At 44.8% G+C, this 25,944-nt stretch overlaps 1 protein-coding gene across 7 annotated transcripts in view; it reads left to right on the top strand.

Moving 5' to 3' along the window:
* The window catches only part of CACNA1E (calcium voltage-gated channel subunit alpha1 E), a 536,699-nt gene that overhangs the window by 351,044 nt on the left and 159,711 nt on the right, over positions 1-25,944 (top strand). For all 7 annotated transcript variants that reach the window (XM_027565502.1, XM_027565501.1, XM_027565503.1 and 4 more), the window contains exon 9: positions 18,859-18,962. In XM_027565502.1, coding sequence (XP_027421303.1) covers positions 18,859-18,962 — 104 coding nt within the window. The remainder of the gene's footprint in view (positions 1-18,858; positions 18,963-25,944) is intronic.

Raw genomic sequence — 25,944 nt, forward strand, 5'->3', positions numbered from 1 at the left:
TCCTCTTTCTCTTGTACCTAAGTTTCCAGAGGAGCCAATTAGAGTGGGTATAGTGTAACTCAGGAATACAGGATTGGGAATAAGGGAGCTAGTTTCTATTCCAAGCACTGTCACTGACTTTCTCTGTCACCTTAGTAGGAGATGGGCTGGAGGGAGCCTTCTTCTGGGATTGGCTGTCCCCCAGGAGCTCATGCCTCACTCCCAGGGAGGCTGGAAGGTCAGGTCAGCAACTCTTTACAGATGTGAGCTTTGTTTAATGTTTAATATTTAAAGAACTAATAATAGTAATAGTTCACATAACCTACTTCCCCAGTTTGATTTGTGTGGCCTGTTTTTACAGAGTTATTCTGTCAGAGGGATTTCTTTTTCTCAAGTTCCTTACTGGTGAGACTCTGTGCTCTGGTTATGAACCATGTATGTCAACATTGTGGAAATGAAATTCCTACCCCCTGGACCCAGGCAGATAGATTTGATTTAAGGCTCAATAGAAATGTAGTCTGTACAAGTCAAATATGTTTCTAGAGAATCTTCTGTCTTGAAGGTGCTTGAAGGAAACAAAGACATTCAAGTCACAGTCCCGTTTCTGAAAGAATGCCACTAATTCTATAAAGCTTCCAGGAGTCACATGGATGCTTACATAGCCTTTTGAGTTTGAAGACTTCATAAATGCTGTTATCAGTTCTTCCTTACTGAGCACTGCGATAGAGATCCTGTCTCAGACTGGGGTTTCTGGAAGGCAACTCTGCACTGGATTGCAGGCAGAATGTTGATCGGGGTGTGCTTTTGGGAGATAACAGCTGAGGAAGGGAGGGGTCCAAAGGCGGGCAGAGGAGAGGCTGGCCCACACCAGCTGAGCTAGGTGCCCCTTCGGAGGTGCAGGGCAGTGTCCAGCGATGGATGCAGCTGTGAGTTCTCAGGAAAGGGTGATCCTGGCAGCTGTGGGATGGGCTTGTCCTCTCCGAGGAGGGGAGCTGGCTAGAACAGAGGTCCCCAACCTTTTTTGGCATCAGGGAAGACAATTTTTCCACAGACCAGGGTTGGGGGGATGGTTTCAGGATGATTCAAGTGCATTACATTTATTGTGTGCTTTATTTCTATTCTTATAACATCAACTCCACCTCAGATCCTCAGGCATTAGATTCTGGAGTCTGAGGATCCCTGGTCTGGACCACAGGGCATCTGCGTTTCACATGCTTTCTGCCTGCCATCCCTTGAGCTGAGTGTCTTAGCCACATGGCTTCTAATCCAGCCATTTTAGAGATGAGGCAGCCAAAGGGCAGAAAAGCTAAGTAACGTGCCTACAATCCCACAGCTAATACCTGGTGGGGTGTGTGTTACCTATCAGACTATGCTTCTCACTTAATCTTCCCAGCACTGCTTCATGAGAGGGGTTATCACTCCCACTATGCAGGTTGAGAAGCTGAGGCACTGGGAGTTTAAATGATTTGCCCAGTGTCACAGAACTAAGAAGAGGTGAGGCTAGGGTCTTCCCATTACACTATAGCATCTCACAGGGCTAACCTGTCCAGTGAGAGATGCCCAATTCTGGCTGGAATAGGTACACAGCCCTTGAGTAACTTATGGACCACCAGTTCTCCCCTCTCCATTTTTGTGGACAGATTTGTGCCTTTCATTGTCTGTAAAGGAGCATGGTCTTTGAAGTCAGGCAGAGGTGAGTTCAAAACCCAGTGCTTTATGACCTGCATGTTCCTCAATTTCTCTGGGCTCGGTGTTCTCATCCATAAAAATGGATGTTGTAGTGATGCCTTAGTTGGGTCGTTATGAGGATTAGAAGGAGTTGGATGGGAGATATCTTGGCATATTTCTCCCTACTCTCCCTCCTGAAAAGGGTTCAGGGGCTGCACAGGGGTTTTCAGAGGGCAGATACCTTGAACAATAGTGGTGGTCTATTGATTCAGCATTTTCTCACCTGCTTTTTTCTCTCACGCAGAGACAAAGTGAGGCTAAGTCTTCCATGCAATTTGCTCAGAATTCTAACACTAGCTGTTAGTCTAATCATAACACAGTTCTTCTTGGAAACAAACATAGCAACAGCAATTATATCTTACTTTTAATGTCTAATTGGCTGTAAACTCGCTCTCCCGGAGTTATTTCCATCTAGCGTATGGAGTGTTGTGCGTTTTGCCTGTCTCAGTGTCCTCCTGCAGCCCCTGTCTTGCCTTTATTAGTGAAGTCAGTTGGATGTATGATTGCCTTGCGGTGCGCTGGCAGCTCCAGCCATTCCCAGCAAAGTGCTGAGATGCTCCTGAGAGCCTCTGCTCCTGACTAGCCCCTTGCTCTCCCTCCTGAACCCCTGGCCTTGTGTCTTCATATGAACTCTGTTCCATGTCTCCTTCCACTTTTGGTCTCCTGCCCTGGCTTCTGGAGTAATCCTTCCCTGGTCTGTGAGCCCTGTTTCCTCATGCCCTCCTCTGCTTCTGCGCCTGCAGCATGGCGGGCTCTCTCCCTCTCCTCTTAAGCTACTCATCATTTTTCACAGTGAGTCCTGCAGGGCGGCAGAGCCATCCTAGCCAGGCTGTGTGACGCTGTGAGCCAGGGTGCGGAGGAGCAAACCCACACGGTTGTGTCTTCACTTCCTGTTGGGCTGATCATTGCCCTTAGGAAGAATGAGCCTTTCCAGGAGTCCAGCTGGGGGCCAGAGCCTATGTGGGGAGCTACTTCCATAAGCTTTCTCCTCACTGTGTTTTTCCAGCTTGCTGAAGCCCTTCTGCAGGGCTCAGGCCTCAGCGTAGGTGTGTCTGCTGCCTGGTCATCCTGGGGAGGGGAGGGTTGGGAAGGTGCTGGACCTGTTGCTGTGGCAACACGTGGCTGTGATCATGAACCCATTTCATTCCCAGCAGATTTTGGCATGAATCAGTCTCTCCTTCTCACCCACCTTCTTTCTCCTCCCTCTTCATCTCTCCCCACACCCTTCTGTCATCTTCCCTCCTCCCCACTCAACCTCAGACTTTCCTCAGATCTCTCTCTTTTTTTTTTTTTTTTCTTTTCCACTCCTGGATACAGCAGCATAGCAACTGAGGCTACCCATGGCAGACTTCTTCTTCTTCTTTTTTTTTTTTTCTCTAGACCATTAGTTTCCAAACTTTAGAGGCATAGTCTGAAAAGCTTGTTAAAATACAAATGGCCGAGTGCTGAGCTTCATTTGGAGGGTTCTGATCGGAAGGTCTGCCCTGGAACACAAGAACATGCATTTCCAGCAAGGCCCCCCAAAGCTGCTGATGCTGGAGGACCAGGGACCACCCTTGAGAACCACTGTTCTGACTGTGTTTATCCAATTTGAGTTAGTTGTAGCTGGAATGTTCCTTTACATTTCTATTCTAAAAGATTTGATTAGCTCATTCACCCACTCATACAACAGACACGGATTGAGCAGTAGTCAGAGTCCTGTAGCAGGCATGCTATACATTGAACCACAAAACCCTGTCCTCCAGGATTTCACAGATTTGTACAGGGGACTGACAAGTAAATAATCATTATGTGGTGTGATAAATATTACAATCCCCTGCAAATGATAAGAGGCTTAGAAGTAGGCACCAGTCTCCTTGTACAAGGCAAGTAAAATATTTAGATGAGACAGATATAAATAATAGTGATTCATTCATTCTTTCTCCCCCCATTTTCAAGGGTTAAAGGGAACGGAACTTAACCTATTTAAATAACATTAATACGTAGTAAGTGTGGAGCATTTTCTGTGTTTCAGTTTTCAGACAGCTGACGTGGTCCTCCCCTCACTTACTGTGCAGCCTCAGGCAGGTTAGCCAACAGCTCTGTGCCTCAGTTTCCTTATCAGAGAAAAAGGCTATGCTACTAGTATCTGCTTCAAAAGATTCTTGAGAAAATTAAGTGTGCACCTTTGGGCAAAACATTACATTGAAATTGCTCCCAAAAGTGTTGACTCTTATTATTGATGTTGTGGGACCTCACGTTGAATATCAAGAGAGTTTGTCTTAGGAAATATATACTCTTCAGACTAAATACATGGCCAGGGTTTAAGCCAAGCAGTTGGTTTGGGGCTAGCTCTGAATATGCAAATTAGAGGATCTCAGAACTAGTTGGAAAAGCCCTTGGGGCACTGGAGGGCCCTGTCTGGGTGATCAGGGTATTGGTTCATCCAGAAAGGGTAAGAGAAGGGCCTTGAAGGATGGCCGAAATTTTTCACAATGTATTTCTTCATCTTTGAAAAGATGAGTGGGGGGTTTCAGGTGGAGGCGTAATGAATTTCCAGCTGAAAAAGCATCTCTACCCGACAAAGCTTAGGAGGACAGAACACAGAACTCCCCATGTGGGATCTAGAGAGTTTCAAGCTTAGCTTTCACACTGAGAGAACCAGGGCCACCTTCCCTGAGACATGCTCTCTTCCCCGTCACCTTCATACCCTCTGGCCACTGCAGAGAGACTGTGTTTTTTTGCTGCTTTCCCAAAGAGGCTGCTCTCTCCCCTCTTAGTTCCCTCCCCCTCAACCCCCTCACCATCTACTGAGAGATGTGTTTCTCTCTTCCATTAAGTTGGCCAAATGTTCTTTTGGGTTATTCCACAAAGTGTTACGGAAAACCCAAACAAACTTTTTGGCCAACCCAATAGTTTCCCAATCAGGAAGAGTTCCCCTAATCTCTGCCTGGGGTCCTGTAGGAACCACAGTCCACATTCAAGTCTCTATTTTCCACCTCCCTCAAACCCAGTTTTACAGCTGAAACTATAGCTGGATGTGATGGCAGATCTGCCAGTTTTGTTTTTAATTCTTTCCTGAGTTCATCAGAGATGAGAGTGATAGAGCCTTTCTTCTTCTGAAGAGTATTGGAGGATGAAGTCCTTCAGTAGCCAGATATACCTGGGAAGGGCTTATTAAGTGATAATCCCTGATAAACCCGCTCTAGGCAACCTGTGACTCTGCCCTCTTAGTGATAAAAGAAACCTCTGGACATTTAATTAACTCTTTAAGAAATCCTCTTTCTCATCACCTTTTCTTTTCTCTCTTTTGCTTGTCTTAGATTTAATCAGAGTCGTGTGCTGTGCTGTGCTTAGTCGCTCAGTCGTGACACATTCAGCGTATCAACTTACTCATTTTTTATTCACTCTGAATAAAGTACCCACTGGGAACTAACTTGGGTTCTGAGGCATATAGACAGAAAAAGAAGACCTTCTCCTTGTTCTTGGGGAGTGTCAACTCTTGTAGAGAAAGGCATACCAGCAAGCCATGAGTATGGGACAGAGTTGAGTGACGTGGTAGCCTTGTGTGCAGAGAGTGAAGAGAATGACTGACTCTGGGAGGGTTTCTGGGGGAAGGTAACCTTTAAACAGAGGCTTTCCAGGAGGAAAAGGCAGAGAAGGTATCCTACGCAGTGGGAACTATATGACCAAAAGCACAGAGCTGTGAAAGAAAGTGGCATGTGAGATAATTGTAAGAATCTCGGTGTGGCCATGTGACTTGGTTATACAAGGAGGCGGGGGCTGTGAGATGAGCCAGAGAGGTTGGGCTGGGGTCTCTCGTGGTGGGAGATTTGGCATGGGCAGCCTTTGGAGGGTTTTAAGCAGAAGAAAGACAGGTTGGAGAGATGTTGACAGATGAGAGATGTTGGTTAGAAATGACGACTTTGCCCTCCTCTCAAGACTGAAGCCAGCCGTGGCTGGCAGTCACTTGTCCTTCTTAACAAGATCACCCTGGCAACAGAGTGACTGTTGCACTACTGGCCAGGGAACTCTCTCTGACAGTCTTCCAACCTTATCAGACAGCTAGGGCAGAGAAGAAATCATCGCATTAAGGTGTTTTTCAAAGTTGTAGAAACAATATAATATTCAGATAGGATTTCACTATGCAATTGATGAGAAACTTTTTTTTTTTTTTTGCTGGCACTGCTGTTGTAAATACCTGAATTCATAGCTTTGTTCTGATATGTTCCATGTTAAAATTTTTTATTTCTCTTTCTCTCCCCCTGCCCCCCCATACAAGAGGCAACACCATGTCATGTCTTAAGAGCAAGTCAAACATGGGTTTGGATTTTGGTTCTATAATATACGACAATGGGGCCTTGGGCGAGTCCTCAGGTTTTATGAGCCTGGGTTTTGTTTTGTTTCTAAAACATGACATTACAGTTGCAGCTCCTCTTACATGTGGTTGGTATGCACCTGGCTCAGTGTTCAGGGTAGACTAGATGCTTAATGAATGGAAGCCTTGATTCTTTTTCTTTCTCAATTACATTGGAGCCTTAGGGTATAAGTCACAGGAAAATGTGGAGATAAAAGTGTTTTAATCGGGTCTTCTTGGTATATACTTAGTACCTCCAGAAATAGGTTTCACTGGGTCCATGTTGGATTTGCCATCCAAAAGCTCATATGCAGTCTTGTATGAGTCACCCAACATGGTTGATTTCAGTACATTCCACCCTAATGTACAGCAGTGAAAGTTGTGCAAAGAATGGTAAAGACCAAAAAAGTTATTTTTTCCAGTGGTTACCAGATTGGGGAAGCAGTGAACATTATTGCTTTATTATCTGTATTCTGTTTCAACCTTGCTACTCCCCTAAGCCAGTAGGAATGCTCAGTTGGAGTGCACCCTGTGTATCTTTGGGGAAAGAGAAGAACCGCTAAGATGAGTCCTAGGAGGGCAGTAGCGATCAAAAGATGAGAAAAGGGAAGGTTTCAGGGAAAAGACCAGAGAATTCAAGTCCATCAGATAGAGGAGAACCACAGTGAGGAATCTGGGTCTGAGTGGGAAGGGACCCCACATCTGTTGTCTGATGTAGGCACCTACTCAAGTGAGGAATTCCCTCCTCAGTGTCCCTGACAGATGGTGTCTGGCACAGTGATTCCTATTCTTTTTCACATCATGGCACACATAGAAAATAACATTTGTCTAACACTGGGGTGAGTGGACAAAGCTGCTCACAAGTGGAGGGGACCAGCCCTGGGGACTCAGGCTGAGCCAGGCTCTGCCAATGGCCATGGGAGGTGAGTGGGGTGATGTTTTGGGGCCACGTGCAGCCCAGCATTCTTGGAGAAACTCTGATTGAGCAGGACAGATCAGACTTAAGAACCTCACCTACATACTCTCAGACCCCTGGGTAATAAATAGGCATATTTATCCCACGATAAATAAATCAAGGGACTGAGCATTTCATTATCCCCATTACCAGCACCAGTGCAGAGCCATTGAGCATGTTTTTAAGAGCTATGTCTTAAAGTCAGAAGATACAAAGACATCAAAGCTATGATATCTTGCTTTCAAGCCGTTCTTACCAAGGATTAAGAGTGGTTCCTGTGGCCACAAAATAAATGAAAGTAACTGGCCTGGGGCTTCTTCAGGGAACCAGCTGGGCTTACCAGCCTTACATAGTGTTTGACACGCAGTCGTTAATTAAAACATGGATGTTGGATGATAAATTAATTTACCTGCTCAGAAGGCATTATGGAGGGAATGAAAACCACTAAAAATGATTATGCTTGAAGCTCTTTGCTTGAGTGTCTGCTCTTATGTGCTGTACTGAATATTTGAGTTAGCTAAGTGTACTTGCTGTGTGTCAACAGAGATGCCATTTTACAGGTGATATATTTATTTCCAGAAAAGGAAACTCATATAGGCCCATGAGGCAGAAGAATGGTAGTAGTGTTAAAATCTGCTAGTTAATAGCGTTACTGAGAATCTCTTTGTTTGTAGGCATTAGTAGAGTAGATAAAGGATGTAGTTCTGTTGATAAGAACCAGTCAACCCTAATGGAAAGGGAGGACTAATATGTGAGAGAAACAGAACACATATAAAGAGGGTCTGTAAACAAGTACAAATAAAACCCAAGTGCAGCCCTTAATGCTCTATTTTCAATTATAGGCATTTATGCTCATGACTTAGCCTCCTTATGGATACCAAGGCCCTCAAGGACTGTTTTCCTTTCTCATTCATCATGTACAGAGTACACACTCAAAAATGTTGAATGAATATGCATGCTGCTACAGGGTGCACCTAAGTGCTGGGAAATTCTAGAGAAAAGTCGAGTGATGTGCTTCAGGGAATCCTTCTGGAGACTGAGCGGGCTTAGTATGAGGGAACGCATGACTTGGCAGAGAGGGAAGGTAGAAGGAAGGAAAAGCTCTAGGGTAGTGAGCAAATCCAAACATTTACACCCCCATTCAGGGTCTTCCAGGACCTGCTTCTTTCTCTTTTTTTTTTTTTTTTAAATATTTATTTACTTATTTTTGGCCATGCTGAGTCTTCACTGTTACACTTGGGCTTTTCTCTATTTGCAATGAGTGGCGGCTACTCTCTCATTGTGGTGCATAGACTTCTCATTGTGGCATCTTCTCTTGTCGCGGAGCACAGGCTTCGTGGCCCCACGGCATGTGAGATCTTCCCGGACCAGGGATTGAACCTGTGTCCCCTACTTTGCCGGAGAAGGCAATGGTACCCCACTCCAGTACTCTTGCCTGGAAAATCCCATGGATGGAGGAGCCTGGTGGGCTGAAGTCCATGGGGTTGCTATAAGTCAGACATGACTGAGCGACTTCACTTTCATTTTTCACTTATATGCATTGGAGGAGGAAATGGCAACCCACTCCAGTGTTCTTGCCTGGAGAATCCCAGGGATGGGGGAGCCTGGTGGGCTGCCATCTATGGGGTCGCACAGAGTCGGACACGACTGAAGCGACTTAGCAGCAGCAACAGCCCCTGCTTTGCGAGATGGATTCTTAACCACTGGTCTGCCAGGGAAGCCTGGACCTGCTCCTGTCCATCTTGCCTTACTCGCTGCTCCCCACAACTACTCTTTGCGGCCTCATCATTCCCACTTGTTTCCCTCTCTTCGACTGTCTTCCTCCATTGATGGGCCAATCTACATCCTTGTCCTACTTCAAGTCCAGGTGAAGGCACAGCCCCAGGATGCCTTTCAGGACATCTCCAGCCTCACTCCTTTTCATGAAATCTGATAGCCATGTTCATAGCTCCATTCTCTGAACCTTCAGAAGTAAGATATCATCAATGGTGTCCAACTTCAGGGAGCTTCCAAGGGAGAGCAGGAGGCTAGACTACCTACGTACAAATGACCAGAGGGAGTAGGACCATATATTTAATCTCAATACTAAATGATGTGGGGGAGAATAGAAGGGCTGTGCCAGGTAGCCTGGGGGTCAGAAGTCCTAGCTGTGCTTCTGTAATCAACTGGGGAGTATCTTTCAGAAATCAGCTTTTTGATATTTGGTTCTTCATTCATAAAGTAAGGGGCTTGTACAAGATGCTGTTCTTCCTTCTAAACTTCAAGATGATGAAAGGTACAGAATTCATGTTAGACGAATGGGAAATAGAGATGTTTAACTGGAGGGGACAGGGGACTCATGGAAATGCAGCAAATGATTGTAACCAGAAGGACTGACCTCTGAGGACTGTGGGATAGATCAGAGAACCAGCCAGGGACTGCTTGAAGACCTGTTGCCCTGTGTCATCAGTATAGTCTTTCTAAACTACACAAAACTCTCACAATGCAGAGGGTCTGTCAAGCCTCATGCACCCTTTGTCCCTGGGCTTTAAAGGGAAGGTCTGCTGAGACTCACGTCTTCTCTCATTCTCTGAGCTCTTCTAGTGCTTGAGTTTCTTGCAAGAATACATTCAGTCTCTGGTCAACCAGCCGTGTATACTGGGTAGAAGGGTGATGTGTGTTAGCTGATCATCATAAGAAACAACCTCTTTATTCATTTGTTTATTTTTGGCTGTGCTGCATGCAGCATGTGGGATCTTAGCTTTCCAACCAGGGATCGATCCCTGTACCCCCTGCACTGGAAGCTCAGAGTCTTAACCAGTGGACCACGAGGGAAGTATCCTCATTCATTTCCTCTCTGAGTGGCTGACTTGGCCAACGTACATATGGCAGCATCAGAAAAGCATACTCACCTTTTCTCAGAGGTGAGCAGCATCTCAACCTGGATGGCTCACTGTGTGGTCAACTGCCCAGCTCCCAGTGACCCCAGGGAAGCTGACCTCCCCAGCACCCTGCTGCAGTTGCCTGGCAGGAGGACCTTCCCTTCTCTCTGGCTATTTCCCTACAGTACTCTTTATGTTTTCTCTGACCATGAATACAAAGCAAAACCCACTAGTTACTGCAGAAAAAGCTGCAAAGTATAGAAAAGGATAAAAATATTTTAAAATAAAATCACTGATTTCTACCCCTGCCCAGTTACCATTTTCCAGTGTTTTGCCACAAAGGTTTCTCTAAAAACCCATATATGACCCTGAACCGTATAAACAACCTATACAGTTTTATTTGGGGAAAATCTAAAAACTCTTTATTATAGAAAATTTCATGTGTACACACAAGTAGAAAGAACAGGATATTGAGCCCCCGTGGAACCCAATCCCGGCTTCAACCAATACAAGATCTTGAACAGATCTGTTCTCTCCATTTTGGGCTTTTGGGCCAGTGATCAGAAAGGGAGGAGACAACAAACCTCACATAACAATGGTATTGGAATCATTAGGATTTACCGAAGCGTTCTTCAGCACAGCCGGCCCCGAGCAGTGTGGGTGTGAAGGCGCTCACTTGCGTGGACAAGGTCATGGCAGCCTTCCTGGTCAGATGCAGCACTGCTCATCCGCCCTCACTTTGACATTTACTTGCGTCCTCTTCCCAGGCGTGTGGATGGATTTTCACAAATACGTCCATACCTGTCTGCCCAGCCCCAGTGGTGATCACCACCCACGTCCAGGGTGGGGCAGTGCTTGCTGGTCGGTGATACTACGCAGAGCTCCCGAGGGTGGCCTTGCTGGCATCATACTGCTGCCTGTGAACATGGGTGGGAGAGTGGATTTTTCTGGCTGTCCTCCTGGGCCCACTGGTCCTGCTCTGTTTTTCCACTGGTCAGAGAAGAGGAAGAATAAGTGGTGAAATGCCCAGTAGGAAGTCCCCCTGGAGGTACTTTTGCATGTGGGCTAAGGCACTGCCGAATTCTCAGTGACAGGCGCTGGCAGTCCAGGCAAGAGGAGAAAGTGGCCGCTGGCCATCAAATCTGGGGGTCTGAAAAGGACCAGAATGCGTGGAAAGGCTTGATTACTAATCTCAGGCCCTTGGCTCAGCCAGATGCTGCCTTTGGAGCTTGTTTGTATGGGGAGGCTTAGCATATTTATTAAATACACTCAGGGGTCTGACACATAATGAAATGCTTTGCCTCCAGGACTGACAGGTTCCACCTCCCTGCTGGGTGGCAGCAGGTGGCTGAGTTTCACTCGGGCTCTCTGTCCTCACTCTTTCCACCTGCTCCCCCGACCCTGCTTTCTTGCCTGGGGTCTGAGAGATACAGCTCTTACCTTCTGGCTGCCAGGCCCTAGCGTTGGCGTTCTTCTTTATTGTGGCTCTGCCCTAGAAGGTGGTGATAGAGTGGGTAGGATTGCTATCAAGAGACCAAGTGAGATAATGGACAGTCAGGCATCCTCAAGAAGTTGACCCTATGTGGCTCTAGATTGTGTCCCCGTTACTTTGCTTGTCCAGACCTTCGTTACCTTCCTCCTCTGCCAAATGATGGATTGGGTAGTGTGTTCCTGTAATCTACTTAGATGGTGGCTAGAATTCCTGGTACACGTGGTCCACAGGCCTTACCTTGCTTAGTGGTCGTACGCTGTACATTGTACTTCCTTTCCCTAAAACGTGACTGTGGTCAAGGGGCAGTGGCTCTGCCTTTAGAAACATCATCTACTATCCATCTGGGTGGCTCAGGGGCAGAGTGTTACTGCTTTGTGAGGTTGGTCAAACCCTGATGAGATAACGATTTAATGCCTTAAATCAGATTCCCTATAAACTGTCTTTGGGACAGAGATTTTTGTGGCAATGATTTTACTGATGGACTTCTTGCAGGGAGACCCCGAACTGGTAGGAGGGAAGGTGAATAGGTCAGGAGAAAATACTAGACAGAGATGTGGTTGTACACGTTTTAGCCTGAGTCTGATCCCCAAGGCAGCTCTGGAGTGAACTGCACCACAGAGGCTGTCCCATGCAGAGGGGAAGGGGTTGGGCCCGTGACATCCCCACATCAGTGAGCTGTTGGTTCCAGGTCACAGCCCCCATGGATAGGCACAAACTCCCAGATGAGGAGGGTCTGTCAGCCGGGGGCCGATGTCTCAGGAGGATCCAGGTGTGAGCCATTAGCAGCCAAAACTCAGAGCTGCTGAGGACGCTGGTCCATCTGCTCTAAAGGAGACCACTGGGGACAGCACAGACTCTGCCACGTCCAGGCCAGTGAGAGCTCAGCAGGGAGAGAGTTCTTCCAAATGTAAGTCCCTGTGAGGGAATGTGGATGGCTCAGGACATTGAGAGAAATGTGAGATATGATTTCTTAACTAGGCCAGTGTAATTGATGGGTATAGAAGTCAGGAGAACATTACATTTGAGGAGGAGATGGTTTCTAGGAAGGGATGTGAGGGAAGCCTGGTTTTATCTGGATGCTGGCTGCACAGTTATATACACTTTGAAAAAATCCACTAAGGATGGTGCCCTTATGATTTATGAATGTTTCAGTACAACATCCACCCAGGTGCCTGGGGGCTGCTGCTGCAAAGAGGCAGGAGTTCGGTATCAGCGTTCCCTGCCCTCATTTTTCTTCTCTTGTGTCCCCTACCTCTTGGCACTTCATAATCTTTTTTTTTTTTTTTTTTAATTGAAGTGTAGCTGATTTACAACATGTTAGTTTCAGGTCCACAACACAGCAGTTCGGTTACACACACACACATCTATCCATTCTTTTTCAGATTATTTTTCCTTACAGGTTATCACAAAACATTGAATAGAGTTCCCTTTGCTATATAGTAGGTCCCTGTCAGTTATCTATTTTATATATTATTTTATATGTAGTAATGTGTATATGGTAATCTGAAGCTTCTAATTTATCCCACTATCCCCCTTTCCTCTTTGGTAAGCATAAGCTGGTTTATTATGACTGTGAGCACTTCTTAATTTAAACCTTCTCCTCCTCTACCTTTCCCCTCCATGATAAACCTTTCCTCTGCCTTTCTAACCTCCGCTGCCTTTGCCAAGGTAGTTTCTTAGACTCATGTGATGCTTTACTCTGAAAGCTTCAGCAAATCCTTTGCTGACTTCCTGAACCAGATCAGACGCACCTGCAGGTCAGCTGCTGGTGTGGTCCTTCATCACCCTCCCCTCAGTTTAAAGTTGAACAGGCCGTGTGAGCTCACTTATTTAATGGGGGTCTCCCCATTATACTACTTCATGTGGATCAGGACCTGGTACTGTTCTGTCCATCATTCATCCCCAGTATCTAGGAGAGTATCTGTCGCGCAGTATTAATACATGGTCCACACATTTGTCGTACAACACACGACTTCTGGCGCTGAAACATGGCCTTCAAGTCTCTCGGGATGAAAAGGAGGTGTTCACTTGGTGCTGGAATGAAGTGCGGGCCCAGAGGAGGCCAGCAAGCTGGCAGTGCTGGGTGCCCAGGTATCATACCATCAGGGAAGGTGGAATTGTGGAATTGTGGAATTTTCTTTGATCTCTGCCCCTTTCCTTTACTCCCCTCTTGCCCTCTCTGAATTTTCTCTCCCTGGTGTGGTCAGCAGAGGCCTTGGACTTTTTTCTTTGGCCTCACCATGTGGCATGCAAGATCTTAGTTCCCTGACAAGGGATTGAACTTGTGGTCCCTGCAGTGGAAGTGTGGCGTCTTCACCACTGGACCACCGGGGAAGTCCCCTTGGCCAGATGTTTTTGCTGAGATGAATGGCTTGGCCTCTTTGACAGCCCAGGACTGCTGCTGCAGCCATCCCTTGACTTGAGTTCAGTTGGTAATTCCAAAGGCCAGAGTCTCTCAGCCAGCAGTTCTCAATAGCAAGCCGTTTTGGCCCCCTGGGATGTTTGGCAGTTCTGGAGCCACTTTATGCTGCCACAACTGGGAAAAATGCTGTTGGCATCTAATAGGTAGAAACCAGGGATCCTGCAAACATAGTGCACAGCACAGCCTCCTCCTCCCCAACCCAGCCTTGACTCATCCAGCCCAAGATACTAGTGACGCACTGGCCAAGAAACCCTGCTGGGGGCCAGGCTGGGGCTTGCCTGCTGGCGCCTCCAGCCTGGGAAGCAGGTGTATCCGAGAGACCTTTTTTTTTTTTTTCTCCTGAAAGGACCCTTTTTTCCCCTGAAAAAAAACCCATATTTTCCCAGTCCCAACTCATCAACCTCCCAACTCTGCAGCCATGTGTCATTCAGCCTCCCTGGTGGAAGCTGCTCTGTGAAAGGTGTGGCTGTCCAAAAGGAGGCTCTTCAGCCTGTTTTCCACAGAGCCCTGTGGAACCCTGATGGAGACCTGCTTCCAACTACAGAGGCTAGCCCTGCCTTCGGCCTTGCGCCAGGAAAACCATGGGATCCCCTGCCTCCTGCCATCCCATCCCATCTTTCTCCCCAGTCTGGCTTCTCCCACCCCTGCCCTCCACCATCTCCCCCATCCCCCGGAGATTAATGTGATAATTGCCATGTGTGCCTGTTTACCCAGGGAGTGGGTGGGCTCACCACCCCCAGTCAGGCAGGTTCCCAAAGGAACACATTCCCACCTGCTACCTGCTGAGCGCTCCCTGTGCAGGTGGGCCGCCACCCCCAGTGCTTTCTCTGTCTGTCATCACCCCCGCCCTGCACACGTGTGCGTGTGTGTGTCACTCAGGGAAACGGGAGGTGAGAGAGATGGAGGCCGGCCAGCCTGTCGAGTCTAGGGGCTTGACTGGGTCAGTGGGAGGAGACTCAACATCTTAAATAAGAGGACATTGCTCCAAAGAAAAGCTCTCTTCGGTACTGCCTGCCACAGAGTAGGTGTTCCATGAATGGTGGGGAAGGAGGAGGCTGGAATGCACTGTCAAGCCTTCTTTTCAAGGAGAGGCTGGTTTATACTTTAGCTGCTCCACAATACTAGGCTGGGCAGGGAAGCTTCCACCGTGAGACTCGCCTGGAACCAGAAATGGGTGGACCGTGTTGGGAAAGGTCTTTCTCTCAATCTTGCATGGAGTACTTAGGGTGACTGTTCGGTCCCTGAGGGAAGAATCAGTAGGGAGAATGAAGTGATGCTCCACACCCAAGGTGCTTGGGATCACAGAAGCTGGGCGGGTGGGGGAGGTGGGTACCGGGGGACAGAAGGGAAGGGGAGATGCTTCCTCTGACGTAGGCAGCCCCTCCGCTCTCCCACCGCCTGCTGTGCCACAGACAGGCATGCCCACCCCGAGAGGGAGCACAGTCACAACTCTGGAGCTGAACTGGCAACTTTGTGCTCGGTGCTCCTGACTCCCACCTCGTATGGTGTCAGGGCACTTGCTGCCTTCAGAGTTGTCGAGTGCTTTTTTCTTCTTCCATCTCAAAAGATATTGCAGTAGTTGTCTCTCCTACACTGGACAATTTTAAGGTTGTAATAATGATGAATCAGAAAGAGATTGAAACTCTAATTAGCATCAGAAAGAACCTTGCCATTTTGGAGGAGGGAGGCGTGAAGTCCTAAGCTTGCCCACTTCCTGCTGAGGTTTGCTCCCTTGCCCTAGTGGACCTGTCATTGGTCCACTGACAAGCAGGGGAGGTGAGATTGTGAGGCCACCTGGACAGGAATGATGGGAGGGGAAGAGCTAAGAGGAAACGAGGGAGAGGAGGAAGGTGTAGCGAGGGTGCAGCGGGTCTATTAAAAGGTTTGTGAATAATCTAGGGGAGCTGTCGGGCTGCTTTCTCCAGAAGAACCTTTTAAGCTGTCAGTCATCCTTAATAAGCCCCTAGGGCATGGTGCTGGGGTCCTCCCAGATATTCATTTTCTCCTTCTCTTTTCTTTCTCCTCCTCTTCTCATCCCACAGACTCCAATACCATGGTGGATGACTTTTTCAAATGCAATTCAGATAAAGCTTGGGGAGAATATCAGAATGAATTTATTTTTGGCATATTTTAAACCCGAGAATCATTTTACTCAAATCGTGGTCATTTACTGGTTAGCTGAGCACCTATGTGTGCCAAACACTTTGTCAGGTGCCAGGTACAGAAATGAGTGGACAGTGAAGGCTCTTGCCTTAATGTAGGTTAAAGCAAAACCAAAACATTCTCACAACACACTGAGTATTTTAGAGAAGAGTTAGAAAGCATATCCCAGACTCTGGGCCTGTGAAGGGGAGTCCTTCTATCCCTGTATTTCATGGGCTGTATTGTCTGATATCTTAGTAGGTTTCTGTTGAAAAGGAGGTTTGTAATCAAGGAAGCATATGAAATGATGGAGGAAACAACTTGAATACTGTTTCTTTGGGGTGGGTCTTCTCTCAAGCTAATGCAAAAATAAAATCTGCTGTGTTTCCTGAGTTTCTTTGATTCAGAAGCTCATTTTCCTCCAAACATGTGAGCATCATACAGATCACTAGCTATAAGACCACAATTTGAAAATTATTCTTCACTCTGCAACATCTTTGGCAAATAGTTACCCGACTGAAATTGCTCTCACCATTCTCAAGATATAGCACAGTCACTCCTGGGACCAAAGAGAGCTTAAAAGCCACAATTTCATCATTGCTATTGCTGACACCAACTAATGCTTATTGGCACTTGAGCCCTGATTAGGGTACTAGGAGCAGACTGAGTTCTTGCTGCCAAAGAGTACTAAGGATGGGGGTGACTGTCTAAGCCACAGAGTTGTTGAAAAAACACTTGCTCCTTGGAAGAAAAGTTATGACCAGCCTAGACAGCATATTAAAAAGCAGAGACATTACTTTGCCAACAAGGGACCATCTAGTCAAAGCTATGGTTTTTCCAGTAGTCATGTATGGACATGAGAGTTGGACTATAAAGAAAGCTTAGCACTGAAAAATTGATGCTTTTGAACTGTGGTATTGAAGAAGACTCTTGAGAGTCCCTTGGACTGCAAGGAGATCCTACCAGTCCATCCTAAAGGAAATCAGTCCTGAATATTCATTGGAAGGACTGATGCTGAAGCTGAAACTCCAATACTTTGGCCACCTGATGTGAAGATCTGACTCATATGAAAAGACCCTGATGCTGGGAAAGATGGAAGGTGGGAGGAGAAGGGGATGACAAGGGATGAGATGTTTGGATGGCATCACCGACTTGCTGGACATGAGTTTGAGTGAACTCTGGGAGTTGGTGATGGACAGGGAGACCTGGCGTACTGCAGTCCATGGGGTCGCAAAGAGTCGGACACGACTGAGTAACTGAATTGAACTGATGTCCGTTCAAACTCCCTGTAGCCCTTGGCATCTAGTTCTTTTGCATCTTCCTTCTGATACCAGGAGTGGTTTCCTCTAAGGTCTGGCCCTCATCTTCTTTGTTTGCATTTGACTCACCAGACCTGTTAAACCAAAACACTGGCTCTTGAATACTGAAATTGGCAGGTCTCTGCTTCTGTTCATTTAGTTCAGAAGGTGTTTGTTTTTAACTCTTATTCTGCTTCATTTGCAAACATACCTCTCTCAGTAGTGTAGGGGCAAGACCAAGAGACAAGTTTGGTGAAAGAGATTGCTTTAGAAGCTGTTTTTTAATGGAAAAATCTATTGTGCAGTGATAGTTGCCATCATCAGTGGGAGGCTGTATTTTATAGGCTGACATATTTGATTGGGAAGCAGAAGGAAAATGAGATAATTTGGGGGAAAAACAGAATGTCATAGAAGTCCACAGGAAGCAGGAAGATGATGAATCAAAATATGTTGGCAAAGTGAGAGGGAGAAAAAGGTACATCAGGGACAGGAAACACTTTGCCATAGAAATTCTGAGTTCGGATCTTCATTTTGCTAATTTAGTGTGCAAATTTTAGGTATGGCGTTTGATTTGGATGGCCTGGCCTTGTTTCTCCAGTGAATTGGGAATAAAATATCTTTCCATAAACTGTTGAGTTTCAAACAAGTATTAAAGTTTGTGTGTGAGAGAGTAGGATGGGATTGGGAGGGATTTCAAAGCCCTGTGTGTGCAAAATGTAGTTCAAGTGGACTAATTAGGGAGATTTGGGATTGATATCATGTGGAGAGAGAGTCAAGTTTAATTGAGAGATCCAAGTATTAGATAGGACTTTCAAAATGTTCCAAAACTGAACAGTTTCAAGATGCTTAATGAGAAATCCTACCAAGAGTTGATTTTTTTTTTTTTTTTTTTGGTGAGTTGGGGAGTTGACTGAGCCACGTGATGTGATCCTCCCTCAACCCCTACCATTCAGAGGCCTGGCATCACACTTGTGGTATTAGAATCCAGAATGTAGATTTCCATGCGCGTTTTAGTTCACGATGTGTCAGCATTACAGAGAGAACAAGGGATCCCTTTTCAAATCTAGATTTATTCCTTGTTTTTCCAGAGCCTTCCCAGGGCCTGGCCTGGTCTAACTGTGTACGTTGGACCATGATGTGATGGAAGAAAGGAAGCCAGAGCCCAGGGTCAGGAGCTGAGCGGGACGTGGATAACACTCATCTCTCCCAAGCAACTTGTCAAGGTCTTTACCAGAATCCCTGGACTAAAATGATGGATGTACCTTGCCTCTGTCTTTTGAGAATTTGCCTAATTTAGAGTAGAAAGGCTTAGAACCTACATCACCACACACCATAACACTAGTGATTATTTGTGTGATCTTAGAAAAATATTTGACCTTTCTGGACTGTTATCCATTGGGTGAGGATGTTAGACCATTCAAATGCAGGATGTTGTGTCAGAGTGACATGGTGCCCCACACAGTATACACGGGAAAATGAGTTAATCTACAATCACATCAAATCGGGAGTGAAGCAACGCATGTTTATCTGTATTGCACTGTGCTTGTTGCATAACCCTAAGTGTGAAGCTGCAGAATGGAGGCCTTCACCTGGCAGATGGTTTTGATGAAGTATAATACTAAAGAACCATTTTTCTTTCTTTCAGACCAATGATGCCTTAGGAGCCACCTGGAATTGGCTGTACTTCATCCCCCTCATCATCATTGGATCCTTCTTTGTTCTCAACCTTGTCCTGGGAGTGCTTTCCGGGTAAGCCAGATGTTTCTCTCTTCTCTTCTTTCTGACTATAAACCTAATGCTCTGGACTTCTGACAAATTCGTTCGTGCAGCTCTCATTTACTGAGCAGCCGCTTTGGGCCAAAAGCTGCCCTAGATGCTGGGAGTACAGCATTTTAATCATCTTTAGTATTCTTAGGAATTAAAAATCTTAAATTGGTACAACATTGAATATGATATGTAGTGAGAGTCCATTTATCCATCCTTTCATTCCATCATTCAAGAGAGACCATTTATGTCCAATGCTGTGCTGGTTGTTAGGCATATAATGTTTAATAAGATGCAGGCTTTATCCTCAAAAGGTTCTTACTCTATCTTGTATTGGGCATCAAATTTCATATTTGTGGCTTGAATTACTGTACATCAGTTAACAAACATTCAGTGTTCAATGCCATGATAAGCGTTACAAGGAGCGCATAAAGTTTAAGGCATGGTTTTTGGCCTTAAAAATCTTATGTTTTGCTGAAAAGACAACACCAACACTTGAAACAGTTAGGGAGCAGGAGTTTTTTTACTGGCTAATATAAGATATAGTTCATTTGTCTGGGGAAGAGACAAACCTATATAGTCTGAAGTTATCAGGAATGGTTTCATAAAGGGTTGGGATTTTGCTTGGGATGCAAAATATGTAATAGAATAAGATAGAATACATGGGAATGAATATTCCAGAAAGGGAAGCACCATCCCATAAGCCAACATGAAGAAATGGGATTTGTTATGGAGAGTGAGAAGACTATGATGTGACCTAATTTAACCTGAGTGGAAATTTCACTTTGGGAATTGAAAGGAGAAAATAGAAGGGCAAAAGCAAGGTCGAAGAGGGTCTTCTATTTTCTGAGCAAAACTGAACATGATTTCTTGTCTGAATGGCAAATGTTCTTGAAATGGAAATTTATATAAAGTGGTGCTTCTGTTTAAGCATGGTGGATTGAACCAAGTTGGTCATCTCTTATACATCCACAAACACAGGAAATAAATTTTGAGAAGGACACGGTGACAGAGAGATTAGGAGAGGGTATGAAAACAAATGAGAGTTGCCAACAAAATGTTTGAAGATGGAGAGTAAATGATAACTAATCTAGTGGCATGAAAGCTGAGGCTCTGTTAACTACAATGAGGAATGCCGATAAAAAATGAGAGCCAAGAAAGGGTCAGGAATTGAAGCATCATGTAAAGCTGGATTATCAGATCAGATCAGTTCAGTCGCTCAGTCGTGTCCGACTCTTTGCGACCCCATGAATCGCAGCACGCCAGGCCTCCCTGTCCATGACCAACTCCCGGAGTTCACTGAGACTCACGTCCATCGCGTCAGTGATGCCATCCAGCCATCTCATCCTCTGTCGTCCCCTTCTCCTCCTGCCCCCAATCCCTCCCAGCATCAGAGTCTTTTCCAATGAGTCAACTCTTCGCATGAGGTGGCCAAAGTACTGGAGTTTCAGCTTTAGCATTGTTCCTTCCAAAGAAATCCCAGGGCTGATCTCCTTCAGAATGGACTTACGGGGGATACTAAAACAAGATTTTTCATAAATCCTTGTAAGGAACATTAAGATATGTACTCCCCTCAAACAAACAATGCTCACAGGTGCCTGCCCCAACAAACCCCACACCGCCCTGGTTAGAAGATTTCCTCTCTGTCAAAGCTGAATCAGAAAAGCTTGGATTTGTGGACACACAGAAAATGACCGACTTGGTTCAATCCACCATGTTTAAACAGAGTTTAATATTAGAATGGGGTTGATCAAGAGAAAACAGTGAAACAGGAGTATTATATGAAAGTCCACAAACTGGATGTCATGTTTCCAGCCCAATTCTACTGCTTCGCTCTCAGAACTGTAGCAGTCTAGGGAAGGAGGGGGAGAGGGTTTCACAGCAGTCCTCTGTGGAAAACCATCCATCTGAAGAGAAAAGACCTCTGTATCCTGATATTTGATGGTGACCAGAAAAATGGTCTGACCCATCACTTTTGGTGAGGTCCACTTATTAGTTTCCTTTGGCCACCCCAACAAATTATCACAAACCAGGTGGTTTAAAAGAGTGAGAGAAATTGTCTCAAAATTTTGGAGGTTAGAGGGCCAAAATCTGGCAGGGTGATGCTACCTCCAAGGGATCTTGGGGAGAATTTCTTTCCTTCTTCCAGCCTCTGTTGGCCCCAGGCATTCCTAGCCTTGTGACTATATCACTCCAGTCTCTGCCTCTGTGGCTGCATTGCCTCCTATTCTGTCTAAAATCTCCTTCTGTCTGTCTCTTATGAGGACACTTGTTGTTGGATTTAGTGTCATCTGGATGATTCAGGATGACCTCTTCATCTCCAGATCCTTAATTACATTACCTTTTTCCAAATAAGGGAGCATTCACAGATTCTAGGAATTAGAATGTGGACACATCTTTGGGAGAGGCAAGGACCAGTCAAACCACTACACTCCCCCATTCTATAAGGCCCAACCATTCATAGGAGCTTCCAACAAGCCTTTTGTATCTTGATCTTAAATTAGGGGTCATCAGCATTCAAAGAAAAGGTCCAACACAAAGACAAATCAAAATAATAAATAGGTAGAAGGAACTTGAGGGAATATGAATAATGAAGGGAGCAGAAGGTAATTTTTTAAAAGCATAATTGACATCAGCAGAGATAGAAGAGATTATCTACAAGATAGTTGATTGCTATGAAAAAGAACACTGAGCAGTTAAGAGCATTTGGAAATTAAAATAATTAATGTAAAACTTATATTAATGTACAATGAATTAATGTAAAAGTATAAAAATGTAATAAACAGTAAATGATAGGACTATAAAGTTGAAATCACACAGAAAGTAGAACAAAAATAAGAAAATCAAAGATTTGTTTCAACATTGAACTAATAAAAATTCCATAAAGAAAATAGGGAAATGGATAGAAAAAAATTACTATCTAAAAAAAAATACTAAAAATGTTCTTAGAACTAGTAAACTCACATTGCCAAATTTAAAACATCTGATGATACATGTGCAAAGATATTCTTTCTATCATTAGGTTTTTATAGTGCAGACTTAGCGGAAATCTGGGTATCCATAACTAAGAGAGCAGTTAGCTGTCTCTTGGATGCAGACCATGACATATTATGTGGCAGTTAGGAGCAACAAAGACCATGTACACAATGAAAGCAGAGTTTAGTGAAAACAAGATGGAAACAGTATAGTATCATCCACATAAATAAAAAATGTGCACAGTTTGTAAAAATTCATTAAAAAGTATACACTGAATATAATGTAACAGTTATTTATATGGCAAGGAAATAGGAGGTGGGCACGGAGATAACTGAGAACAGATGAATTAATAAGAAAAATGCCCACTGATAACTCAACACAATGAAAGAGAAAAGACCACACCAAGATAAATCATGACATTTCAGAGCATCTGAGTAAGATAATATTCTGTAAGCTTCTGGTGATTATTAAGGGGATGAATTTTATTTATACAGAATCTTGGAGTTAGGATGGCTTTGGATTTCTTGATGATATTGAAAGTTAGGAACCAATAGAAAACCTCCTAAAACTTTCTGAAGGAAAAAAATTTCCAAGATAGAATTCCATACCTAGCAAAAATAGCAATTATTTGTGAGGATGAAATTGCAATATTTTGAGACACTCTTTCTGAAGAAGGTACTGGAGAATGTGAGTCGCTAAAAATAAGGAATTCATTGAAGAGGGAAAAGGACATGTGACTTATGGAAACAAGAGATTCATTGGAGAGGAAGAAAGTTTTCCAGGATAATGATGAAGGGAAGTCTAGGATGCTAACTGTCTGAAAGTCTAGGGAACACCAAGTTCAGACTTGAGTAGGATGACAGAAGGCTGTAAAAATGATATCTTTAAGAAAAAATGGAATTAATAATTCCCAATATGTATTAGTATAGTTAGAAGAGTTTAATGTTTTTTCCAAAACTATATATATGTGAATATATAGATATTTGTATGTATTTTCACACACATACATCAATCTAAGCAAAGAATTCCACAGAATACAGAAGTGTTATCACCAAAGGAATATAAGCAAAGTAGGTACTCCATACAGCTCAACTGTCAGTCGGATGTGGATTGTTCACACTGGATTTTGAGATAACCCCTATGGTGCTATGGTTGCCTTGAGAGCATAGGAGAGAATAAGTAGGGGGAGGAGAAGGGAATGTCAGAGACTAAAATCTTAGGTTCCACAGTGGGAAAGTCCTTAAGCAATACCTAAAACTGAAAGATAAAGAAACAGCAGTTGTATAATATTTAGAAAATTGGAAATGAGTACTAGAAGAAGCAGGTAAAAGAATTACAAGTGGTTGCCTATGGGGCGTCAGATTCAGGGGTGAGAAAGGGTGAGGCTGTGGGCTGCTGGTTTTTCACTATAAGCTTTAAAAAATATTTGACCTTAAAGCACAACATGCATCACTTTGAAAAAAAATAGAAATTAAATTTTATAATGATTGCACACCCACAAAAAGTATAGGACAAAAGGTGTGTATAAGACATTGACCTGAGAAAGAGACCAATCTCTCTTCCCCAGGAAGAGGGTTGGCCTGGGGAGAGACCAGATACAGGAAGATTAAGAGAAAACTCTGATGTATTAGTCAACTTTGTAGTACTAAGAGCCTTGGGTGACTTGTGAAATGGTTATGAAGGAAAAACAGCAGACAGTATGAAGAAGTTCTTAATAGTGTGTGTCTGGAGTGGAGAGTCACAGATGTAATAGGATTTCTTAAGTATGTGCTCATTCAGTGAGCATTCATTGACAGCCTTTATGCTCAATAGGTAATTATTTCCACATATCCTGTAGCTGCAACTCAACTACTCTATTTCAATGGCTGCCCAGGATGGGTCTGACCACAGACTTCTTTCTTCTTGTATTTCTACTGAGGGGATAATCTCCCATTTGTATAATCTTATCTGCTACATTTTGTTCTTACTTATTTCCTAAGTGTGTCCATGTTTTAGTTGGAAAGATTCAAGTCAGATTCTCACTTTTGAATAACAAGTCAGTGATGTTCCAGATAAAGTTCCACTTTGGGTTGGGAATGTGTCTTAACAGAGCTGGAAAGGGAAAGAACACTGGCACAGAAAGACAATCCTGTGTCTGACTGTGTCCGCTCTGATGCACAGGCTCTAGTTTGGAATTGCATCTTTGAATTCTACATATGTATCCTGGTTGGAAGGTGCCGCGGTCCAGCCCCGGTGGATTCAGAGGATTCGAAGGGGAGACGGCTTTGGCGATCAGGAGACAATAGCTTGATTAAGTATTAATTAGAGATATAAAGAGTGATTAAATAGGGATAGCTCAGTGAGAAAATTCAGTGAGGAAAAGAGGCTGAATAACTTGGTTTACGTGGAAAGCCAATAAAATTCCAAGACAAGGAATTTGCGTCACCTACGTAGGCTGCAGGCGTCCTCCTGTTCTCCCGAAGGAGAGGAGACACTAAGGCCTCCCCAGTCAGATCTTAGAAGCCCAGGCAAAATTAGTAGGCTTGACGAGCCTCCACGCTCCAGATGGGAATTCAGCCAGAAGGTGAGAGAAAGAACAACATGGGGAGACCAAGCTTCGGTGAACAAGGCCTGCAATTTATTTTCCAAAGTAGTTTTTATACCTTAAGTTGTGCATAGAGGATAATGGGGGAAGGGGTGGAGTCATGCAAGGACAGCAGTCCTTGATCCCTATTGAAGCCAGGCTTTCAAACTTATCATATGCAAAAGTTTAGGTGATTAACATCATCTTCTGGCCAGGAGGCCTGTTAACATTTTATGACCCTTTCTTCAGAAAACTTATTTTTCTCTAAAGGTGATTATTCTAAAGTCAGGTGCCACCCTCCAAAAGCATTAGATAAAGTTGCATTCCTATAGGGCAAAGGTGTGGTGGGCTATAACAAGAAAACAATTAACTCAAGGGTCCAAGGTTACAGACATTAAAGCTATTACTTACATTCCTATATACCAATTATATTAATCAATACATTCCCAGGGACACAGTAGGTAAGGGATATGGAAACTTAGCAGCAAACATTGGCCCAACAACTGAAAAACCCTTCACCAATACAATTTCTAATCAATCTTTTAACTTCTCAAAGGAATCTGTATTTAGACAGTTTTAGAACATCTCAGGAGAAGGAAATGGCAACCCACTCCAGTACTCTTGCCTGGAGAATCCCAGGGACGGGGAAGTCTGGTGGGCTGCCGTCTATGGGGTCTCACAGAGTCGGACACGACTGAAGCGGCTTAGCAGCAGCAGCAGCAGAACATCTCATGCCTCTCACGGTTGGGAGGCTCTGAACAAACACATGTGGCCAGAAGAACCTGTTCAGGCAGGCTAGAGAACTCCCAAAGGAGTTTGTGATCTAAAACACTCTTGTCACGCCAAGGAACTTTATTAACTGGAGCTGTAAGTTAACTCTTTTTCAGAGAGAGAGATGGTGGTGGGGGACAGCCCCCCATAAAGTCAGAGGTGTAGGTGAGAGCACAAAGCAGTAAAGTAGGCAGACTCTGGTTTTGGGGGTAGATGCTCGGGAATTTCCAGGGGGACTCCTGAGGCTTGATCCCACCTTTGCGTATGCCGAGCCTCCTTCCTCATGACCTTTGCCACAGGCGGAGTTCTTCACGCTGGCTCCTGGCACGAAAGCATGGTAGGTTGGGAGAAGCGCAAGCTTTGGCATCTGACAGTCATGTTGTTTAGTTACTAAGTTGTGTCCGACTCTGCAACCCCATGGACTGCAGCACGCCAGGCTTCTCTGTCCTTCACCATCTCCCAGAGGTTGCTCAAACTCATGTCCATTGAGTCGATGATGCTACCCAACCATCTCATCCTCTGTTGTCACCTTCTCCTCCTGCCCTCAATCTTTCCCAGCATCAAGGTCTTTTCCAGTGAGTTAGCTCTTTGCATCAGGTGGCTGAAGTATTGGAGCTTCAGCCTCAGTCCTTGCAATGAATATTCAGTGTTGATTTC

The sequence above is a fragment of the Bos indicus x Bos taurus genome, chromosome 16 (assembly GCF_003369695.1).
Source record: "Bos indicus x Bos taurus breed Angus x Brahman F1 hybrid chromosome 16, Bos_hybrid_MaternalHap_v2.0, whole genome shotgun sequence".
Taxonomy (NCBI): Eukaryota; Metazoa; Chordata; class Mammalia; order Artiodactyla; family Bovidae; genus Bos; species Bos indicus x Bos taurus.